Source organism: Ahaetulla prasina, chromosome 2, assembly GCF_028640845.1.
Source record: "Ahaetulla prasina isolate Xishuangbanna chromosome 2, ASM2864084v1, whole genome shotgun sequence".
Classification (NCBI taxonomy): domain Eukaryota; kingdom Metazoa; phylum Chordata; class Lepidosauria; order Squamata; family Colubridae; genus Ahaetulla; species Ahaetulla prasina.
The window spans coordinates 171,030,238-171,052,004 of NC_080540.1; the positions used below are offsets into that span (position 1 = coordinate 171,030,238).

The 21,767-nt window shown below is 39.1% G+C and overlaps 1 protein-coding gene across 3 annotated transcripts in view; it reads right to left on the minus strand.

The window, feature by feature from the left end:
• Positions 1–1,173: 1,173 nt before the first annotated feature.
• PIN1 (peptidylprolyl cis/trans isomerase, NIMA-interacting 1) overlaps positions 1,174–21,767 on the minus strand; it is a 42,534-nt gene continuing 21,940 nt past the window's right edge. For 2 of the 3 annotated variants that reach the window (XM_058168143.1, XM_058168144.1), the window contains exons 3-4: positions 10,833–10,943; positions 1,174–2,657 (exon numbers count right to left, since the gene is read on the minus strand). In XM_058168143.1, coding sequence (XP_058024126.1) covers positions 2,548–2,657; positions 10,833–10,943 — 221 coding nt within the window. In that variant the 3' untranslated portion in view covers positions 1,174–2,547. Of the gene's footprint in view, positions 2,658–10,334; positions 10,418–10,832; positions 10,944–21,767 lie in introns of all 3 variants that reach the window. The other variant, XM_058168145.1, reaches the window with a different exon arrangement.

The window sequence follows — 21,767 nt, forward strand, 5'->3', positions numbered from 1 at the left end:
TGTCTCCTCTTGAGGAATTTGATTCTCATACAGGAATTGTGGGTAATTTGCATAGGTCCACTGCTCTTCCAGAAAGCACCGGAAGGAAGGATGGATTTCATATTGTGAAAGATTTTAAAATAACAGGAAATTTTTTTAGAAATTTTGTTTAATACTACTGGGTATTTACTAGCAGCGCCACTTACATATGTAAGCCAAGTGGAAGCTTAGCACAACTAATGATTTTTTTAAAAAAAATCAGACTGCAAGCATAAAAAGGCATATTAAAATGCAGCCACGCCTCTTTTGACAACATCAATACACCATTTCTAGTATTTCAGCTCATTAAAGGGTTTTTTCCTTTTTTTTTTTTTTAAAGTGTAGCTCCCAACTCAAAAAAATGTGTTTCTTTTCTGCTATACAATAAATTCCACCATGGCAACTAGGCAGACTTTAGTCTTCCAAATTCATTTTGAAATGAGGTAATATTATAGTGTAGAAGAGAACATGCAGAAAAAAGCACATTGGTAATAATGGATCTTTTCTTCTGAATGAAAAAAAGTGCAACTCTATGGAAATCAAGAGCCGATCGTATACTAGAAGCATTAAAATAAACCTGGTCTAAAATTATAGGACATAAACAAGTTATTTTCATTTAAAAGTAATTGGATGACAATTTTCAAAAATGAATTTTCTAAAAAAAAAAAATCCTTCAGTGGGTCAGAATTTGGGGTGGAAAGATCTAAAAAGCGTGATAGGTATTTCCAATATTTTCCAACAATTATTTGAAAACTGCTCAAAACATTTATTGAAAGGCACCTCTACCTATGCCTATATAAAACTTTACGATGAGATATTACATAGGTCAATACTTATCCTTAATCTTTACTTTTCTTTTCCAATACTTTTCTCATCACCAGAACAACATGTGACTTATCAAACTGAGAGGGATGAATGGGGACTAATCAGGTTTCTTTTCCTCCATCTATCCAGCAGTGCTCAAAGCAGATGATTTATCAAGGAATTTGAAGGCCACAGTTTATGGAAGGGCATGTCCTTGATCTGTTGATTTGGCAAGTTATGGGTTAGCACTAAAAAAACCTGAATCCTATGTTCTATTTGACTGATCAGAAAGCACATTAAAATAAAATCTGCACAACATTAAAAATAACAAGAAATATCACAAGATCAAACTTTGATGTTGATAGTTGGCAGGGATTTATTTTTATTTTCTCACATAAGAGAACTGGAACACTCTCTGTACATATATATACACAAAGCTTGTTTGCATCAGATCAAAAGCAGGGAACTTGGTGGGAATTGTATTGATTTTATATAGAGAAAAAGCAATACAGAAAAACAGAAAGAGTGACTTTACAGTGTTATCTTAAACCACAAATGGATCATGACCAGCTTCTGAACAAAAGAAAATAGGGGGGAAAAACCCACAAACCAGAAAACTTGGAAGCCAATAACTAAATGGCCTTCCCTCGGGATAGTATTTTAGCATTAAGAACACCACACAAGAATGACTAACATGTAATGTATCTAATGAAATTTAGAGGGCTAAATAAATTGGAGAGGGACTGCACTGGAATAACGTAGAAGATAAAGATCTGTCTGCCTCAAAAAGGCATCAGCAAGATTTAATTCAATGTGAACGCATTAAGGTAATCAGCATATGGTGAATTTATACTTATATTTCTGACAGCAGAGTCCGGTGTATGCTTAGGTGAGCACAGAGAATTCCTATCCAGACAACATCAAGTCCCTTTGCAACTTCTGAAACTCAACCCTTGATGAAAGTTGGAAGCGAAGTCCAGTGGAATCTGCACATTATCATGAGGAATCTGTACTCCTAAATCTACAGCAATAAAGTGAGGCCACAGGAGTGTTCTAGTTTTACATCCAAAAACAATTTATCAATTAAGAAATGAATGACACTAAATTGTGGGTGAGAAAGATAAGAAATGGGGTGTTTTTACTTGTGAACTTAAACCAGGATATACCATGGCAAAGGAGATTTTTATTCTACTTAGACACTGAGAGCTAAACTCTGCCACCATCAGTGCAGCCCTATAATAAATAACTCTATGATAAATTGGATATAGAGGGAAAGCATTGAAGCATGACCCTGTAAGTATAGACATGTCTCCTGAATGGAAGAAACCGTCAATATTAAATTCAAGCAGCTAGGGATTTCCTTTTTTTTATTGTTGTTAAAAACACTGTCATTGTGTCTATGCAAGATGCTACTGTCTCATTGTTTCAATTGTTTTCTGCCCCAGCTAACATGCATCAATACAGGCGGGGGAAAACATCTCTTCAACAGGTCAAATAAGGTACTGAAATATGAAACAGAGATATATTGATGTGTGTTGCATATGCACACACTTATTGTTTATGTTTATATATTTTATATATACATATATAAACAAAAATAAACAATAAGCTAGATATGAAGTTTGTTCTGGGACAGAGAGCGTACCAATGGTTGGAATAAAGGTTCTCTTGTTCCTTTTTTCCCTATGACCCTTTCTTTTTTCCAAATGCATGGTGCCAAAACACTCATTCTGTACGCAGAATTATATGGATCCCTGAATCTGTGAATACCGGTCCACTCATCTCACCAGTCCTCAGCGCAAAGGAGGCATCTTCAAAAGGTTTCTGCATTTGACCTGTCAGACAGAAAACAATTTTCAAGTGAAAAGTGGAAAACTGACAGCCATATCAAGAATATCTAGAATTAATTCCAAGCATGAACATCTAGAAGTAGCAAATGTTGCCTTCACTGGTTCTAGCTAAGAAGAAAAAAAGCCAGAGGCAATCCTATAAAAGTAGTCCTTGATTTACACCCAACTGAATCCATTGCTAAGCAAGATAGTTGTTAAGTGAGTTTTGCTCCATTTTACAACCTCTTGTCACAGTTGTTAACTGAATCACTACAGCTGTTAAGTTAGCAACACTGTTGTTAAGTGAATCTTGCTTTCCCACTGACTTTGTCAGAAGTTCGAAAAAGATGATCATATGACCCCAGGATACTGCCAGGTATCCAAATTTTGATCATGTAACCATGGGGATATAGTAATGGTCGTAAGTGTGAAAAACAGTCATAGGTCACTTTTTTCAGTGTTGCTTGTAATTTTGAATGTTTAGTAAACAAATGGTTGTAAGTCGAGGACTACCTGTAGTAGCTTTGAGCACACAAAAATCTGTAATATAGGATTCCATATTTGTAGACTGAACTTCTACGTGTTTATGGCCAGTTTAAATATTTGAAGACGTGTTAGATGATCCTACTGAAAATATTAATTCTATTTCAGTACTGGATAAATATATGCATTTTTCTTTCAGCTAGTGACCACTTTTACAGTGATAAAATGTTAATTAAGGACCCAGTTTTGTGCATACATTTTCTAATATTTGGAGCTTTTGGGATTAAAATGGCAGGCTGTCCCTTCCCTGACACGTTCTCCATTGACACGTTCCCTGGAGATTGTCCGCCATTTGAAATGCAGAGGAGCAAAGAAAATACATCAGAACCCACAAGCCCTGTCAAGCTCAAATGTGATTGAGCCAATGCTAATACCTAGAGCATGCGCATGTTTTGACTGCAGAAACCTGAATCACCCTTATTGTATCTTATCTTTCTTTGCTGCTCAATTTACTCTCATAATTCATAATCAGGATGGGTCTGCATGTGTAGAACCCAGCAGCAGGGTGGCATGCATCACTTCAATATACATATAGGGGAGATCCACTCTCCGATGCTTTCTCCTCCATATCAGACAATCTACAAAAATAAAGTACAACAGAGGAAGGATTCTAGCCTAATTGTCCTGCAGTGCTGTGCCTAATTTCTAGCAGCAGAGACGTTACTGTAGGGTCTCTTCAAAACTTACTGCCAAGTTGTAATTTTTAAAATGATAAAAGGAAAAAAAACATGTTACAGGGAAGAACTTGTGTACATTTAATTTAATTAATTTTAATGACATTTACATTTTAACCCATTCCAGTTTTGTCCCTGCTCCACCAGATCTTTTTACCTGATCCTGCCAGGTTTTAAGAGAGTAGTTCTAGGAGATCACTCAAAGGCCAAGTGAAGCCTTCATGTAGCACTTGTTAAATTCAAGCTAGCAACACAGGGCAGGGAATGGCCTTGAGGGACAGGATGAAGACTGGCTGTTGCCACTATCAAGGCAACAGCCCGATAAAAAAGGTCTGAGTTCAGAGCAAAATGTAGTGTGAATAAACATCAAACCCTTTCCTAGTTCTCATGAAGATAAAAGAAGGGAGGAAGCACATTCACACTTGCAAAGACATGTCAGCCCTTCAAGGAAGACCAGATTAGGAAAACAATGCTAAGCAGATCAACATTACTTTATTATAGGACAGAATTTTGCAAGTCCGAATATGCTTTCCCCCTCCTTTCCTTTATCTTCACGAGAACTAGGGACTGGCTACTTATCCTAGCAAAGTATTTCTATATTCCAATCATAAAATTGATCCTAAATATTAAGCTACAATGACAATTGGTAGGGAACATTCCCTGCTGGGTAGATAGGCTGTATTTTTAAGCTTACCCTAATCTAGTTAACTAGTGATTTAAGAAATTCAGGGAAGGGGCAGGAGAGGAAGTCTCTTAATGCTGGCTAATCTGAATTGGCCCCAGACCGAGTATCAAATGAGAGCAGGAGAAGGCTTATTGCCAGTCTGTCCAAAGAACTAAGAGCTATTTTGAAAATAGCTTACATTGCTGGAACCAGCTATACTTGTTTGATGAGGCCAGATCTGGCCCCAGACTTCCTTTCTCTCCCATCTGAATACAGCAGAACTATTCAGCTCATGACAGCCCAGAGAATGCGTTTTGAAATCTACAGGGGAAAACAACAGCTGGGAGAAAGGCAGTTACTAAACTGCTGTGTGACCCATCAAACAACAAACTGGATCAGTATCCAATTTACAGGGGTTCAAAGGTTTACTTCTCCCTAATCAAAATATTGGATCGTTTAACTGGCATCTACTTCCCTTCAAGTCTTGAGTACCAGTGCCAGGGACTGAAAGAAAAAGAAGGGAGCCCTGGTGACTGAATGTAGCACCAAAAATTAGAACTTGCTGCACTAAGATGCCAAAATTGACCCAAGTAGAAAGGAAACTGGGTAAATTTCGTGTAGGATCCTTGAATTAGAATTGTTATATACAATATTGCCACTGCTATAGAAGATAAATCCAGAAAGCTTAAAGGCAGTATTCCAGATGAATCCTTGCCAGAATTTTATTATTATTATTATTGTTGTTGTTGTTGTTGTTGTTGTTGCATGTTCCTTGCATGCTGCATACATTCCTGGTGGTTTGTGTGTCTGAGAGATTAGCAGAATTTATTATTTACTTGTGGCTTCCAATCCATCTGCAACTTTTATAATTATGACTCTAAACTTATTCCAGGACTAGTCATAATGGCTTCAGCCTGTTATTTCCCCCAAAGTTTTAGCTCATAAAATGGGAAAAAGAAAAGATTTAAAGTTATAATCCTGCTGGCAATAGAATTTTATGGGGGCGGGGGGCGGGGAAATCACACCAATAAAATTTTTCTCTTTTGAACTGAGCTTATCTCAAAAACTATCAAAAAAGATATCAAAAATTGGGACATCTTTTTTCAACAAAGACACCAAAGCTTGTGCAAATGCATGCATATGTGTGTCAGTTCAATGCTCTACATGCTACCATTGCAACCTAGTTTTGCTCATTCTTGCACAACCACAATATGAATAGCTGACCACAACAATGTAATTCACTGCTATAGGATTTCTTTTTTGGAAAAAAAAATAGCAAGACTGGTTTAAAAATGCAGGATGCATTAAATTGAATCACCACCACAAAAAAGCAAGAGAGTAATTAAGTCATTCAAGTAAATTACTTAAATTGATTCTCATTTCATAACTGAGTTTATTTGTAATTAAGTATTCAATTTTTAAAAATGCACATATTTCCAAAAGAAATGTGGATACTAATTAACAACTATAATAAGATATGCTACTTTGCCTTAAATAATTGGTTTTTTCCATGCAGCTGTGGAGCACATGATAATTTATAACCTTCGAATAAATGTTGATTTGGATTTATTCTCAACCCAAAAGTTCTTAATTTCTGAATCAGAAAATAAACCCGTCTCAGTTTCTGCATCCAGAATTTAATAAAACAGAGGAAATATCAATTGCTCTTGATTTTTTTAAAGACTAAATGAGACTGCTTTTTTTTTTACTTCTAAACATATTGAAGATTTGTAATTATAGCAAATTATGGTTAGTAATCCCATCAAATGACTACAAGAAGACAGAAAGTGGTTATCACGGAAGAACTGCTTGTGCTCCTAGTCCCATCTAGTGGACAACAAAATTCCAGCAGCATTCCTACTGCCTCGTTGAGCCTGTGTCATCTAAACTCTCTCCTTCAGTAAGTCACCCAAGACCACAGCTGAAGTGACAGTTTCTAAATGAGACCCAACTACCAGTCACTGGCAGCCTATGATTAATAGCTTTTTCATTACTTTGCAATCCAAAATGCCAATATTAGCAATCATCTTTTCTTCTGGGAAATATTTGACTCGGGAAGGAATTACTGCTTCTGAACAATAAGGCAGAATTTGTGAAGATAAAGGACAATTTAAAAAATAGTATCTTCATGCAAACCAAGAACTTATTCCCAGGAAAAGAAAATAAAGTTTTTGACCAAAGTTAGCAACTTCATTTTTTTCCCCTTCCAATTACACATAAATACTAACTATCAAGGAAACTTGATAGTTTTAAGGAACTAAGGTCTTGGATGATAAACAGTAGCTGTGCTAATTATTTCACCCGTCTTGCACTGCCACTACTGATGGATCCTATTTGGATTTCCTATATTTGGGACTACTTGAAGACCATGTATGTTCCAAATATTTCTCATCCTTGGAATATAAACAAATGTATTATTGGAACTTCATCAAGACAAAAATCAAACCCTGCCACAAAATTGCTTGTAATACCAATAAGGCCTTCTTCAGGTCCTCTGCAAGCCACTGTAACCTCTACTATATCAAAATCCCATAACATGTTGAACTGTGTGGAATTTCACATGTGATGAGGATTACTGAATACTACCGGTATACATGTATTGAGATGCTAAAGCTTTTACAGAATTTACATGGAAAAAGTAGTTATACTTTGGTGGATTGCTTAAAGTTTCATCTATCAAGTCAGTTTCCTGAGTTGAGATATATCTGCTTGTTTTAAAAATATAAAATGCTATTTTTTTATGACTGTAATGTGACAAATATTATTGCTGATTTCTCTAACATTATCTATTGTATCTTGCTATAAACCAAGGTCACCCAATGGAATGCAGCAACATTCAGCCCACTCAGCCAGGGACTACCAAACAATTTATTTGAATAAATTACCCATGGGGGGGAGACAGGAAGACAGGAGAAAAGTTAACCAGATGCTTTGGGCGTGAAAATCCAGATCCGGCTTTACTACACTATAACCACTTGGCTTTAAGTATACTTTCGCTAACCACGAGTTCGAGAGTCTTTCTTTCCTAATTGATCAAGTTGGGATGGCTGACACAGTCAGATGATATAAACAGCATAAAAGCACGTGAAATATACAAATGCTTATATTAAAAATAAAAAGCTTTTCTTTCTGGAAATACTGTTAAGGTCACTCAGTATAATGATTTCCGATTTTTATTGATCAAGGTATCCAGATATGTTGACCTTTATACATGAGAAAAAATAATATCAGGCTCTGACAATTTGATGGCTATTGATTGGAGGACATTTCTAGCATCTGGTGCAGACTATGACTTCATTGTAATTAATTAAATTAGTTAAACTCAAATACTAAGTTATGCCATTATTTTCAAGTAGCTAATTTCAACAAGATGATTGGGTTACGTTGGTAGCAGATCTGGACAGAGCTTACTCTGCATGGAGAGATGCCAACTGCAGAGAGAAACTATAAGGCACATATTTTTCTCTCTACAATTTTTGACCCACCAGAGTCAGGGACTCAGGCCAACTAAACTAGCAAGACTACAAAACAACTAGTATATTTTATTGTAGCTTCATGTATAATTAACATGTAGTTAATTATTTCATTACAAATTAAAAATGTTTAAACACTCTTTATATTATCTGCATTGTGCTCATTACAGTATACTCTCCTAACAGCATACTGTATATATTTGAATTCAGGTTCAAGAAAGTTGCACAAAAGGATTGTCTACCGTTAAGTGGAACACTGCCTCATACCAGATATTTTGTGAGTAAGCCCAATGCAAACTCTTATAATTCAGAGTCCCAGTTCAAATAATTGCTGCCTCTTGTTCTAAATGAAAACCTGTATTGATTCTCAATCTCTTCTAAAGAAATTATTTTTGTAGCAAATATTCAAATTGCAAACTTAATGAGTCTAATGATAAAGATGCCCTATCAAAGAATGAATTATTCCCTCTCAATAGCTGCTTGATTCTGCACTGGCCATTATAGCCCTTTCAGAGTTCTCCTATTTACTTATATTGGAAGGTATTTCTAGGCCATGTTATCATCCCATACTACCTTGCCTACAAACTGGTGACATCATGTTCTATATTCAAGTTCTTGAAATTTCCAGTTTCAAAGAAAAGGAGGTTTCTAGCTTTTAAAACAAGAATCATAAAGCAGCAGCTGGTGAAATTCAGAAGTTTAAGGCTGGATCATGTTGGCAAAATTCCAGTGTTCTTGGGAAACAAGTTAACATCTCAATGTATGAATCTGCTTCATGTGTATCTCTATTCTAGAACTTTCCAGGTCTCAGGAACGGAAAGGCCTTTCCCAATACCTGGTAGCAGCTACTCTTGTTCATTATCATTGAGCTTCAGCATCTTTTAATTTTCAAACAAAAAGAAATACTGTCTCATGAAAGCCAGGAGAGACAAAGCAACAGAAACATTGCTTAGCCCCTTTTATTTTCAAAACAAGCAGATATACCCCATGCTTAGGAGATTGATTGATAGATGAAATCTTTTACTATTTTTCTATAAACTTTTTCTTTCAGCCTAAAGGATATCTGATTTCAGGATTTTTAAGACAAATGGCCCAGAAATGGATGCAATTGTCCTGGGTAGCATACTTGAGGGCAAAGATTATCCATAGCGTTTCAAGGTGCATTATGCTGTGCCCAAGGCTAGGAAAACTAACCTAATGTGAAGGAAATAACCTTCAGGTGGTAAATTGCTTAACAAGAAAGCATCCATTAATATAAATGTACAGTAGGAACTAGAGGGAAACAATGATTCAGCTGGGCTGACAAAGCAGGCAGAAAGATTTATCATATGCAGGATGCATGCAAACAATGCAGCATCCTCACCTATTATGGTTGAGAAGATTTTTTTATTAAATGCTGCAATTATTTTGACCCAATGCAGAATCCAAGATGCATGATAGACTCAGTTTCTCAAATAATTTTTTAACAGGACACATGATCTATTCAGTAACATCAAATAGTCAAAAATAGTCCTTGAGCAGTGCAGATAAGTGTCAAAACAGCATATTCACAGAATATGAATACACAAGTTACAGAGTTGGCAGCATTTGCAATAAGTCACCCATGAGTAGATGTCACCAGAAAAGGTGACATCTATCTTGTGACAGCTGTCATAAAAAGCAGTATTTCCAAAGGGAGCTAGACCATAGTTAGGCTTAATTGTGGCACTGTTAATTTGTCCAAAATTAGGGAATGCTGTTACCATCAGCGTAAGACCTCTCAACAAGACATTTGTCTCCTCTTAGGATCTTGAATTCTCGTCAACAACTCTAAGCAGCATAATGGCCACATTTCAGCTAGTTTTTTGGCCTACATGGAACTTTAAATAGCTCACCTTTTTTTCCTATTCAATTATGTACAATTCTCAGAAACTGCCATGACCAATCCCTGCAGTTTTCTTGGCAAGTTTTTTTTTAAAGTGGTTTGCTATTGCCAGATTCCTCCAGCTGAGAGTGAGCCCAAAGATATGTGGCTATGTGCCTAAGGGGAGACTAGAACTCAGTCTCCCAGTGTCGAGCCATATGCCTTAACTGGCTCTCAGTTCACCTCTTTGAAATCTCCTATTCCTATCTAGAAAATCTCTTCCTCTCAAAAAATAATCAGACCAAAAAGCTCAGCCATAACTTTTTTAGAGATAGAGATTTCATACTGCAAGGCCCCCTGAAAGTTCAGGTGCTGAGTTGTGGCTTTTGACTCCTCAAAAGTTGCCCATCCCAGGCTTATGGACATTCTGATACCCGCTGTCCCCTCTCTACGTGTGTTGCTGTATGTACTTTCATGTGTACTCACATTTTGTACAAGAAAAATAGTAGAAAGTTGGTTCCTTCAACAATATATAGTGTAACAAGGGCATATCTTCCATAATGCATGATCTGATTAGTGAAAGGTATGTTATTATTAGATACATAATCTGTGCAAGCTGAACACAAAGCTATTTTCATAACATCCAGAACTTCTTCAAAAGAATGATCCCAAAACTAAGCTTCCTTGAAGCATAAGAGAGAACAGCCTACAGCAGCCCAGACAAGTTTCAATGCTTGGTGTTCATTTCAAGAATTGCCCTGATAATATGGCCACTGCTATAGGTTCTGATTGTCTTGAGGGTTGTTCTGTATTCAAAAGCATTGATTTACTCATTTTGCTCCTTCTTTAGCATATGCTTCACCCCAAAAAAAATTATTTCATATGGAGAGGAAAATTCAGTGTCCTTCCTTTTATAAACTTGATGGATTATCCCCAACCTGCTCAGAAAGCAGAACTGCAGCCCCATAACATCGATTGACTCACCTCTTCCAAAAGTACCCAGATCGCCCCCTGCCTTGGCTGAGCTGCAGTCACTGAACTGTGATGCTAAGGATTCAAAGTCTTCCTCCCCAGATTTAATCTTCTGGATGTAGCCTATGGAGAACAGGGAGTAAAAGAGTTGAGAATCAGAGGTCTGCTATGGAAAGAGAATATTTCTAGTTACAAAGCTAGGATTATTTATATGTTACTGTTAATCCTACATCTAGATAATTGCAGGGATTTCTTTTCATTTTTTAGGAAGGAAAGATCCACAAAACCTTATTATTTTTTCTACAAAAAACAGTATTTCCATATAGAAGGCTATGTATCATAAAACACAGACCTAACGTTGCTTATTTTCTAGAATACTTGTTTTTTTGTATATGGGAATTTGAAAGGTTGGGGGGAAGGGGAAGCATTATATTTGAAGTGGCTGAATCTGGATAAGTTTCACTGTGGATACCAATCTCCCTTCTAAATCATTTTCTTTCTGTTGCTATACTGTACATATATTATTTTAAACTGCCTGCAACTGCAAGTTATTTATTCTTAAAATACAGTATCCAAAACCTACTTCTTATGTTTTGTTGTTGTTTTTCCTAAAAACAAGCCCTCTGTACTAGTTCAGTCTTCTCCTATTTCACTTTCATCCTATCTGGTTTGGTTTTTGTAGGACAACTGTATTTTTTAAAAAACTGAAAAGCACCATATATGAAAGTTACCCATGTAAAACTTTCCAATAGTTTTCTATAAGCAGGAATTGTCTTCTTATAGTACTTGTAGCAAACAGTATTACCATTTATTGTGCAACAGAAGACAGCCAAAATAAGGGAGCCCCCATTCACTAATTCTAGGGAGAGGTTATACTCAAGAAAAACTCTGTTGGACATTCTCTTCCCAAATACAATCACTGTTAAACAATGTGAAAGTAAACACAGATCTGACTGCCCTCCCCCCCTCCCAAATCTTCAGTCCTTCAGTTTTGCCTGTTTGGGGGTCTGAACAGGGAGTCCTTTGTAAAATTAAGTTGGCTCCCTGTGCAATTTAAGACCTGGAAAATCTTACTTGCATAATGATAAACTGAAGGGGAGGGAATCTACCTGTTGTTCTCAACTTACCTTTATAGCAATGTAATTTGCCTTGATTTCATAATAACTTTTTCTTTGATCATTCCCTTGCCTCATTCCCTGATGAACACACTGTGAGTACTGGCATCTTGGCTCCCATATAAATAAAAGCAAATTGCTTTGCAGTTTAGGAAATTTCTTTTCAAAAACAATAGGTTAATCGCGAAGCAGCAATTATTCATTCTTTGGGTTTTTTAAACCTCCATATTTGCCATACAGTATGTTCCTTTGGTTATTTAAGAATTGCTTGTATTTCCATATGGCCATTACATTACTTGTAAAACACGTGCAAACATGTTCCATTATCTGTATTCTGTTCAAAGTGCTTTAGAGTGTTTTATAATGTTATCTTCATGCTAAGTTTGCAAACTTGGTTAGGCTGTTGAGAGTCTGCAAGCAGCCAAAGGGTACTCAATGAGTCTTGAGGCTGCACTGGGATTTGAATCTAGATCTTCTGCATGCTAATAATCTAATATGTAAGCCGTTTCAGTTGTTATATTCTGATACATTCTGTTTCCCCAATGGTCACTAACAGCATTTCAAATAACACCCAGATCCCAATGAAGAAATGTGTAACCTCTCTTTGCTACTGTTATACCAAGACAATGGTGGTCGTTTGAAGCTAAAAGAAAATATAAATGGAGACTCAAGAGAGGCTCAATAGAAATGCCGATGCTTACTTTGTATGCATCACAATTAAGGAACAGAGTCAGTGCTCAGCTCAACTCTACTTTACAACAATCTGCAGTTGCTGCTGTTCTTTGATATATTATGAGTTACATTTGCCGGAAACTGAACAATTCTCCTTCTGTCCTTCAAAAGTATTGGGAATACAACTTTCAGAATTCACAGCCCATATGACTTAATGTGGTCCGGGTACACCTGGAGAGTGTTGTGACCCAGGTTCCTGGACCCAGACTCCTGGACTCGGATGATTCAGAAAGTGAGGGAGAAGACCTGGCAAGCCCTGCTTCTCTTGAGCCCTCTCCCTCCCTGGCACCCACTCAAAGGGAGGAGGAGGGGCCGGCAAGGCCTGATTCTCTGGAGCCTTCTTCTGATTTGGCAACGCCCCAAGAACAGTTTTGGAGTGATGCGAGGCTGCGGAGGCGTGACTGACACGCGCAGCAGAAACAGCGTTGGGAGGAAGCCAAGTCATGATTGTCATGCAGTGACATCTGCAGAGACTATAAATAGGAGGCGGGACTTCCTGGTTTTTTGTCTTGGACAAAGCAATGAATTTGGGCGGGCAAACTATCAATGGAGGGAAGAATATATTCGTGAGTAATTCTGGCCTTATCTATAATTTCCTCGTTATCTCCAGAAACTTGGCAGGCCCGTGGGTAGACGTGGCCAGGACATGTATCTATGTAAATAAAAGGAGAAAAGGAGGCCTCTGACTGACTCTTTGCTGGGAGTATTGGGGGAGGGAAACAGAACAGAGAGGCTGCTCTAATCTTATCTATTTATAACAACAAAAACCTGCTTACATGGCAGCCCATTCAGGAGGAACTGTATGAGAGGGTCCAGTACTTCTTCTTTAATGGCGCTGCTTAAGCATTATTGTGTTACTTGCAAGACAATTGAGCAGATGTTACCTACAGATGTACACTGAACAAATTTATGGAAGTATACTGAAAACCAAGATCAAATGAACTATTTCCTACAAAGACTAGCTAAGCATTCAAGCAGGATTTTCCAACTGAGCACTCCAGATATACAGTTCTGATTTCTCTCCTGCAGTGAGACGTGTGTATGCAGATCAACAGCACCTGGATAGAAAGCAAATGGCACTTTGGCGTTTGAATTGTCCAAGAACTGTTGTTTTGGAAGGGATGGGAGGTAGCAGGTGACTATCAATTCAGCTAAATAAACTGAGCCGCAACTTAGAGCCCTCTACTGCAGAAAATGAGACCTACTTCTGAAGATTTTGTATTCTTGGGTAGACTCTTTTTTCCTATGAGTATTTATATAAATACAGATCACATATTTAATGCGCCAATAAGTATACAAGATCCCATGTATGTATGGCCACTGCCCCATCATGTTGGTCTCTGGACGATCTGGGGTAGACCCATGATCAATCGTGGTTATCCCTGAACTCATGAGCCACCTCAGAGTCCAATCCTAAAGAAGGCAGACTGAAGTCCCCCAAAACTGTAAATCTGGGGAATTCCACTGCCGGCCCAGAAATTAAGTTAAGAAGCACAGGAGCTTCTATGTAGTAGGGAGGCTGATATAACAGCAGCAATCCCAACTGATCCCTAGAATTCAACTTAATGAACAAGATCTCACTGACCTGCCAACCTGCAGTTCAGCAACTTTGAAACCAGTAAGAAATTCTCAGATAACACTCATCATATGCTCCATCCTGGGATCTTGGCTGATGCCACATCTGAAATCTAGCTGGGCATATCTCTGGAAGAGCAATATCCCTTCTAGACCCAGGCAGCTCTCAAGTGATACATGCCAAATGATCCGCTCATTAATGGTTAAATCACTGATGAGAGAAGCTTTATTAGACTGACCCAGAATTCAGAAGCAGGAGCTGAAAGCCAGGGCTTCTGAAGAACTACTGACAGGGTGTTGGGGCTGAAATTGAGAAGCTAGAATGTGGAACCCCTATAAACAATAGTTTTGAGCTCCTTGTCTCTCACCATATCTCACCTTGCCTATCACTATCATAATATTTTGGCCTACCTCTGTCCCCCAACAGCACCCCCATCCCCATATTGTCATTTCTTCAGGTTCTTGGGTTAATGAATAACAGAATATAAATATCTCAGCCCCTTAGTTCACAAGATGAGGAACCAGCTACTATTCAGTTCAGTTTTCAATTCAGAACAAAACAGAACAGAACAACAGATTTGGAAGGGACCTTGGAGATCTTCTAGTCCAATGCCTGGGAGAAGCAGCTGGGCAACCCGAGACACATTACCAACTCTCAGAGTTTCTCAGGGCACCCAGTAAACACCCCTCACTCTACTATGATACACCTGCACACACTAGCATAAAAAGGGCACCTCTCCTATGCAGCTACTACTGCAAGTCAGGGGATCTCTTCCTTTATACAAGGTCAATTCCTTTTCCAACTCTCATCAAGAAGAGGAATTCAGACACTCACTCACACCAACATACAGGGCCAGCCCTCCCTTGCTACTTCCACAGGCTAGTAGAGACTTTCATCCCGTCCAACCTCCCACCAAATCCACCTCTGGTTCTCACCCAGAGAAAGGAGGAAAAAGGGAGGCGTTTTTCTTTCTTTTTTTTTTAAAAGGAATGGGCACTCAGTCTAACAGTGGCAAACCCACAGTTCAGCTCTCAGGCACTTCGCCATTCGATGGAATGTACAGAGACATCACAGCTTTTAAATATCTTTTCATGGTTGCTCTACTGAGTGATGGTCTACAATGTATTTCTTGACTGCGGATTCCTTCACTACCAATGGATTGATTCTAAAAGGCAGAACCCACTTATCTCCATTGTCAGTTGGTTATTCTACATGTGATCATTAGTTTTATCTTCTATATATTTAATCTTGGCCCCCCTTTTTCACTGTGCTTCTTAACTTTTAGAATTTATAGATACTTTGCACTTTGAGAGAGATGGGCAGTTAAAGAGATAGGAAATATAAATTAAATAAATAAATTTGTCAGCTACGCCTGAAAAAGTATGTTCTAGAGCTGGAATAGAGAAAAACAAAGCAACCAGAATCATTTGGGGACCAGAACAGCTCCCCCAAGAAGGAAAGTTGTAAATATTAAAGATTTTTTAGTTTGGAAAAAAGAAATATGAGGGAAACATCTTAGAAGTTTTTCATACAATATTTTAACTCTGGGTCATTTGTTAAAATGAAATTCAGGACCAAGGGAAGTAATGCATAATAAAACTGTAGAATTTATTGCTATCAGATGTGACAGCCGTAAATTTACTTTGACAGAGATTATCAGGAAACACTTGAGAACATAACAGCAAACTATTTCCATTTTTAAAAACTGGAAATAAAACTAAAACCATATTTTAAAAACTGGGATGTATCATTGAAGTCACCAGGAATTGAGCTCAAGTTTAAGGAAATTTTTTTCTGTAATGGGAGGCTGAACATATACAAGAAGAATCAGGTTACTGATGATCAAGTTTTGACAAGTATTTATCTCCCTTTAAGCCATTATACCACAAATACCAATAGCTAGGGAGCAACAATGGCTGAACAATTGTCTTCTCTTCTCTTATATTCTTGAGATCTTGAATGGCTCTGATTGGTCACACATGGGCTCTAAGTCTGATCTACATGAACTAAAGGATATCGGAACCCTGCCAGATCACACATCCAGCCAAACCTTATCCATGAGAAGGAATAATTCCTTTTAAATCCTGTTCCTTAGCATCTTAAGTTTTAAGATCCGCAGTCTTTTCCTCTACTACTATCATCTTGAGAGCTAGCAAAAACTTCAAATGGAAGGACAGAAAAGAAAGTGTCCATAGAAAAAAAATCTTTTTGGGGAGTCACTTTCCTGCTGCCTTGTTCTCTGACTAACTTGGCCAGAGTTCATCCATTAGAGAGATTGTTTCCTCCCTCTTTGTCCCAGCTATAAAGAACATAGAAAACTCCTTTGCTTGTGATAATTAATTTCTCTACTAGAGGTTTCAGGGCTAATTTAGTAATAGTCTAAGATCATTAATATCCATTTCTGAAATAACAAAACTACTGAGATGTTGAGAACATTGTCTTCAACACCTTATTTTCTGCTGCATGCAGATTTTGGGATACCATGGACTTCTGCCAGGAACCAAATTGAACTTATCTAACATGAACCTATCTTCAGGCTATAAGTAATAAGTAATAATTTGGGGAAGGGGGAGAATGAGACAAATTCATAATTCAGTACTAAACCACTTGATTTCATTTCTTTCTCTCTAGCAAGAAACAAAAAAAAAGTCAAAACTGATGCAGTAGAGAACAAAAGGTGGCAATATTTGCAAGTCAAGGCCTGCTGTCTTTTAAATGTTCTAGCTCTATAGAAAAGCTTTCAGACTTAATCTAGCTGCTTTATGAAAAACCTTCGTGATGCATATACAGTAGTGGCCAAAATTGTGGAAACCTTTTGGGAAAAGTGTATTTTTAAGGTTTGATGGCTAATAACACCACTTTTTTTTTGGAGTAGCACCATAAAATTATATATCAATTGAAAGAATTTAATCAAGAATATAATGCTTTCCAACCTTTGTTTGAGAGATAAAAGTGGCTTTTATCGTGAAATTCTAGATTTTAGGCCAAATTTCTACAGTCTGTGCTGAACAGTCCTTGCACTCAACTTCACACTGCATTGCGCCATTTCATCTTGTATACACCCAGATGATTTTCTTCTGTCACACAGACAGTGTCTCTTAATTCTTCTATCATCACTTGCTGTTGTGCACCTTTTCCTGCCTTTACTAGTATGGTTTTGTAGTGACTGGGTCTCCTTATACCTCTTCAAAAACTTAGAAATGCCACCTTTGGTTAAGTTTCCACCAATTTTTCTTTTAATTTCTGTATAACTATAGCCTTGTTCACTTAATACTATTATTTTACATCACTTTCTGGGTGACCAGTCAACTCCTTGCAGCATTACTTTAATTTTATTACGTATTACAAGCTCACTAAATGAAAGAACACAAAAAAACCCCAACCGATAGCGATCATATAACACAATGACAAATGTCCTCCTCTCAGCTTCAATACATGACATCAATAACTGAATCATACTGTGATCTGATTGGCTCATTGACAAAACAAGATGACACCTGGTTGGGTCTCTAAACACTCATGCTCATTGGCTACAATCAGATAAAGGAAAGCTACCTGCTATCAACCTAAGCAAGTTGTGCTTCTTTTTTTCTGGATATTTGGCTATAACTTTTCATAGAATACAAATAATTGAACAAACTTTGTTGCATTACATTCTTGATTAAATTATCTTTCCATTGATATATAATTTTATGGCACTACTCCAAAAAATTTATTTATTTATTTATTTGTTATTCAAATTTTTATACCACCCTATCTCCCAAAGGACTCAGGGCGGTTTACAGCCTAATAAAAACATAAGAATAAATACAAGTTAAAAACATCATTTAAAAAACTTATTAAATTAGGCCAAATTTAAAACTGTCGTTAAAATAGTACAAAACCCCATTTAAAAACTAAATTTAAAACTAAAACCCTAGGCCAGCCCTGCACAAATAAATAGATGTGTCTTAAGCTCGCGGCGGAAGGTTCGAAGGTCAGGAAGTTGGCGCAGTCCTGGGGGAAGCTCGTTCCAGAGGGTGGGGGCCCCCACAGAGAAAGCCCTTCCCCTGGGTGTCGCCAGTCAGCACTGCCTGGTGGACGGCACCCTAAGGAGTCCCTCTCTGTGAGAGCGTACGGGTTGGTGGGAGGCAATCGGTGGCAGTAGGCGGTCCCGTAAATAACCCGGCCCTATGCCATGAAGCGCTTTAAAGATGGTAACCAAAACCTTGAAGCGCACCCGAAAGGCCACAGGTAGCCAGTGCAGCCTGCGCAGGAGTGGTGTCACATGGGAGCCACGAGGGGCTCCCTCTATCACCCGCACAGCTGCATTCTGAACCAACTGAAGCCTCTGGATGCTCTTCAAGGGGAGCCCCATGTAGAGAGCATTGCAGTAATCCAAGCGAGATGTCATGAGCGCATGAGTGACCGTGCATAGGGCATCCCGGTCTAGGAAGGGGCGCAACTGGCGGACCAGGCGAACCTGGTAAAAAGCTCTCCTGGAGATGGCCGTCAAATGATCTTCAAAAGACAGCCGTCCATCCAGGAGAATGCCCAAGTTGCGCACCCTTTCCATCGGGGCCAATAACTCGCCCCCAACAGTCAGCCGCAGCTGCAACTGACTGTACCGGGGTGCCGGCATCCACAGCCACTCCGTCTTGGAGGGATTGAGCTTGAGCCTGTTTCTCCCCATCCAGACCCGTACGGCTTCCAGACATTGGGATAGCACTTCGATAGCTTCGTTGGGGTGGCCCGGGGTGGAAAAGTACAGCTGAGTGTCATCAGTGTACAGATGGTACCTCACTCCAAAGCCACTGATGATCTCACCCAGCGGCTTCATATAGATATTGAACAGGAGGGGCGAGAGAATCGACCCTTGCGGCACCCCACAAGTGAGGTGCCTCGAGGTCGACCTCTGCCCCCCGCCAACACCGTCTGCCACCGATTGGAGAGATAGGAGGAGAACCACCGATAAACGGTGCCTCCCATTCCCAATCCCTCCAATCAGTGCAGCAGGATACCATGGTCGATGGTATCAAAAGCCGCCGAGAGGTCTAATAGGACCAGGGCAGAGGAATAACCCCTATCCCTGGCCCTCCAGAGATCATCAACCAACGCGACCAAAGCCATCTCCGTGCTATATCCGGGCCGAAAGCCGGACTGGAACGGGTCTAGATAGACAGTTTCATCCAGGTACTGGGGTAATTGACATGCCACCACACTCTCTACAACCTTCGCCACAAAGCGAAGGTTGGAGACCGGACGATAATTTCCTAAAACAGCCGGATCCAGGGAAGGCTTCTTGAGGAGGGGTCTCACTACCGCGTCTTTCAAGGCGGCAGGGACGACCCCTTCCAACAGAGAAGCATTTATAATCCCCCGGAGCCAGCCTCGTGTCACCTCCTGTGTGGCCAGCACCAACCAGCACCAACCAGGAGGGGCACGGGTCCAGTAAACATGTGGTGGCATTCAACCTCCCCAGCAACCTGTCCATGTCCTCGGGAGCCTTGGGAGCCACAGGATCAAATCCATCCCAAACAGTCTCGACAAGACGGGTCTCCGAAAATATGGTGTTATTAGCCATCAAAACCTCAAAAATACACTTTTCCCAAAAGGTTTCCACAATTTTGGCCACTACTGTAGCTTCGTTTCTAAACATTTTGTACCTGTTTGACAAAACTAGTGATATAAATGGATCAACACAAGCAAGAAAATATCTGTTAAATATTTGGGCAGTCCTCAGCTTACTACTATAATTGGGCCCAAAATCCTTTGTGTGATTGTGATGTCATTAAATGGGTTGGGGGGTACCTCAGGGGATTGGAGAGATTCTGGAGGCCTTGCGGTGCTCCCCACCAGACCCTGAATGCCTCAGCCAGCTACTGGGCCAACCATCTTGTGCAAAACTGCTGCAGGCTGAGAGGTCTCAGCTGGCTACAGAGCCCAACCACACACATAAATTACTCCACTTATCTCTCATACCCAGCGGATGCAAAGCACATCTTTCCTAGAGGTCAGCTTGTGCAATTCTACAAGTAAGTAGCATTCTCTATCTGCTTCCCAGGTGTGATGATGGGGAGAACATTTCTGTTGCTGCATCCCACAGGAGTTTTGCTTTGTGTACAAAAGGGAACTTCTCTGGTGGGTGTAGAAAACCATGAAGATTTAAGCTTTGTTTCTGTATCCCACAGAAGGATGTGAGCTCTCCCCTGTACAGGGAGGGGAACTCCTCTGGTGGGGTGCAGAAAAGGAGCCTAGATCTTCACGATTTAAGCTTCATTTCTGCACCCTGTGAAAGAATGCCAGCTGCCTTCAGCCAGTTAGAGACAAAAGGGAGTTGTCTTGGCTGATGGCAGCAGCTTGCAACCTTCCCTGCTGGTTTCCCCACTGACTTTCTGGGGCAGCCGGCAGGAAAGATCACATGATCACAGGGCACTTGGGAACTGGTGCAAACAGGTTTTCAAGCACCTGAGATGTGGTCATGTGACTTCAGCGGGGCAGCAGGGTGACCTTTTATGATGGCCAGACATGCTTTATGGGTCATAAAGCATCCTTTCAGAGGCAATTGTACCTATAAGTGTTTGTTAAACAACTGGTCATTAATTAAGGATGCCTGTAAGCAGAGAAGCATACCTTATATCAAGTGAAATCATGAGATACTCTAGCTGTTCGTGATATTCAAAAATCTCTCAAAAATTCTTCAAAAGGGATTTTTCAGGGACTCAACATTGTGATTCATTTTGTTTCTATACTAATCAGATAACAGGTGAATGTTTTCTAACTGGTTGTGCCCAATGGTAAATACCAACAGAGGTCTTTCGCAGTTTTTAAATCAGCTCTCACACATATCTAAATCATGTAACTGTAGCTGTGAGTAACCCCAAACAGTCCTCCCAAATCTAGCAAATTCAGGTAAATGAACTCATAAATGAATCTGGACAATCCCTTTAAACAATTTAACATATTCACAAAGCTTCTGTCAATTCCCTTACCTCACAATGGTATTTAACAAATACACAGTAATAGCAGAGTTAAAATCTACTAAACAAATGCATGACAGGCAATGATGATACACCTGTCAAACTGATGACTCCCAAAGGATCTATTTAAACAATTCTGAACTATAATTATGTTCATTAGATATGATACTCTCTTCACAGAAATTCAATGAACCTCAGCTGTCTGATTGCAACTGAGGTGGGCACTGATGCAAATACATTTTGTGAGATTTTGTTGTTTTTGTTTATAATTTTACTTGGCTCATTTTTAGAAGATAATAACAGGCTGTTCTCAATAAGTCAACAGTATCCATCTTTCTTTATCAAGTCAAAGTACACATCACTTTTAAATAATTATATGCAAACTTCTATGACCTTTGCAGTAAATGGAGTATTTCAAGGGCAGATGGAGGTTCTGGCAAAAAATGGATTTCCTTCCCTTCTGACCATAGTATTTCACACTTTGGGGAATTATTAAAAAAAGACAGTAAAAGTGGCAAATGCATACATTCCTAACTAGTTTTATCAACCCTGCAGCAGAAAAGTT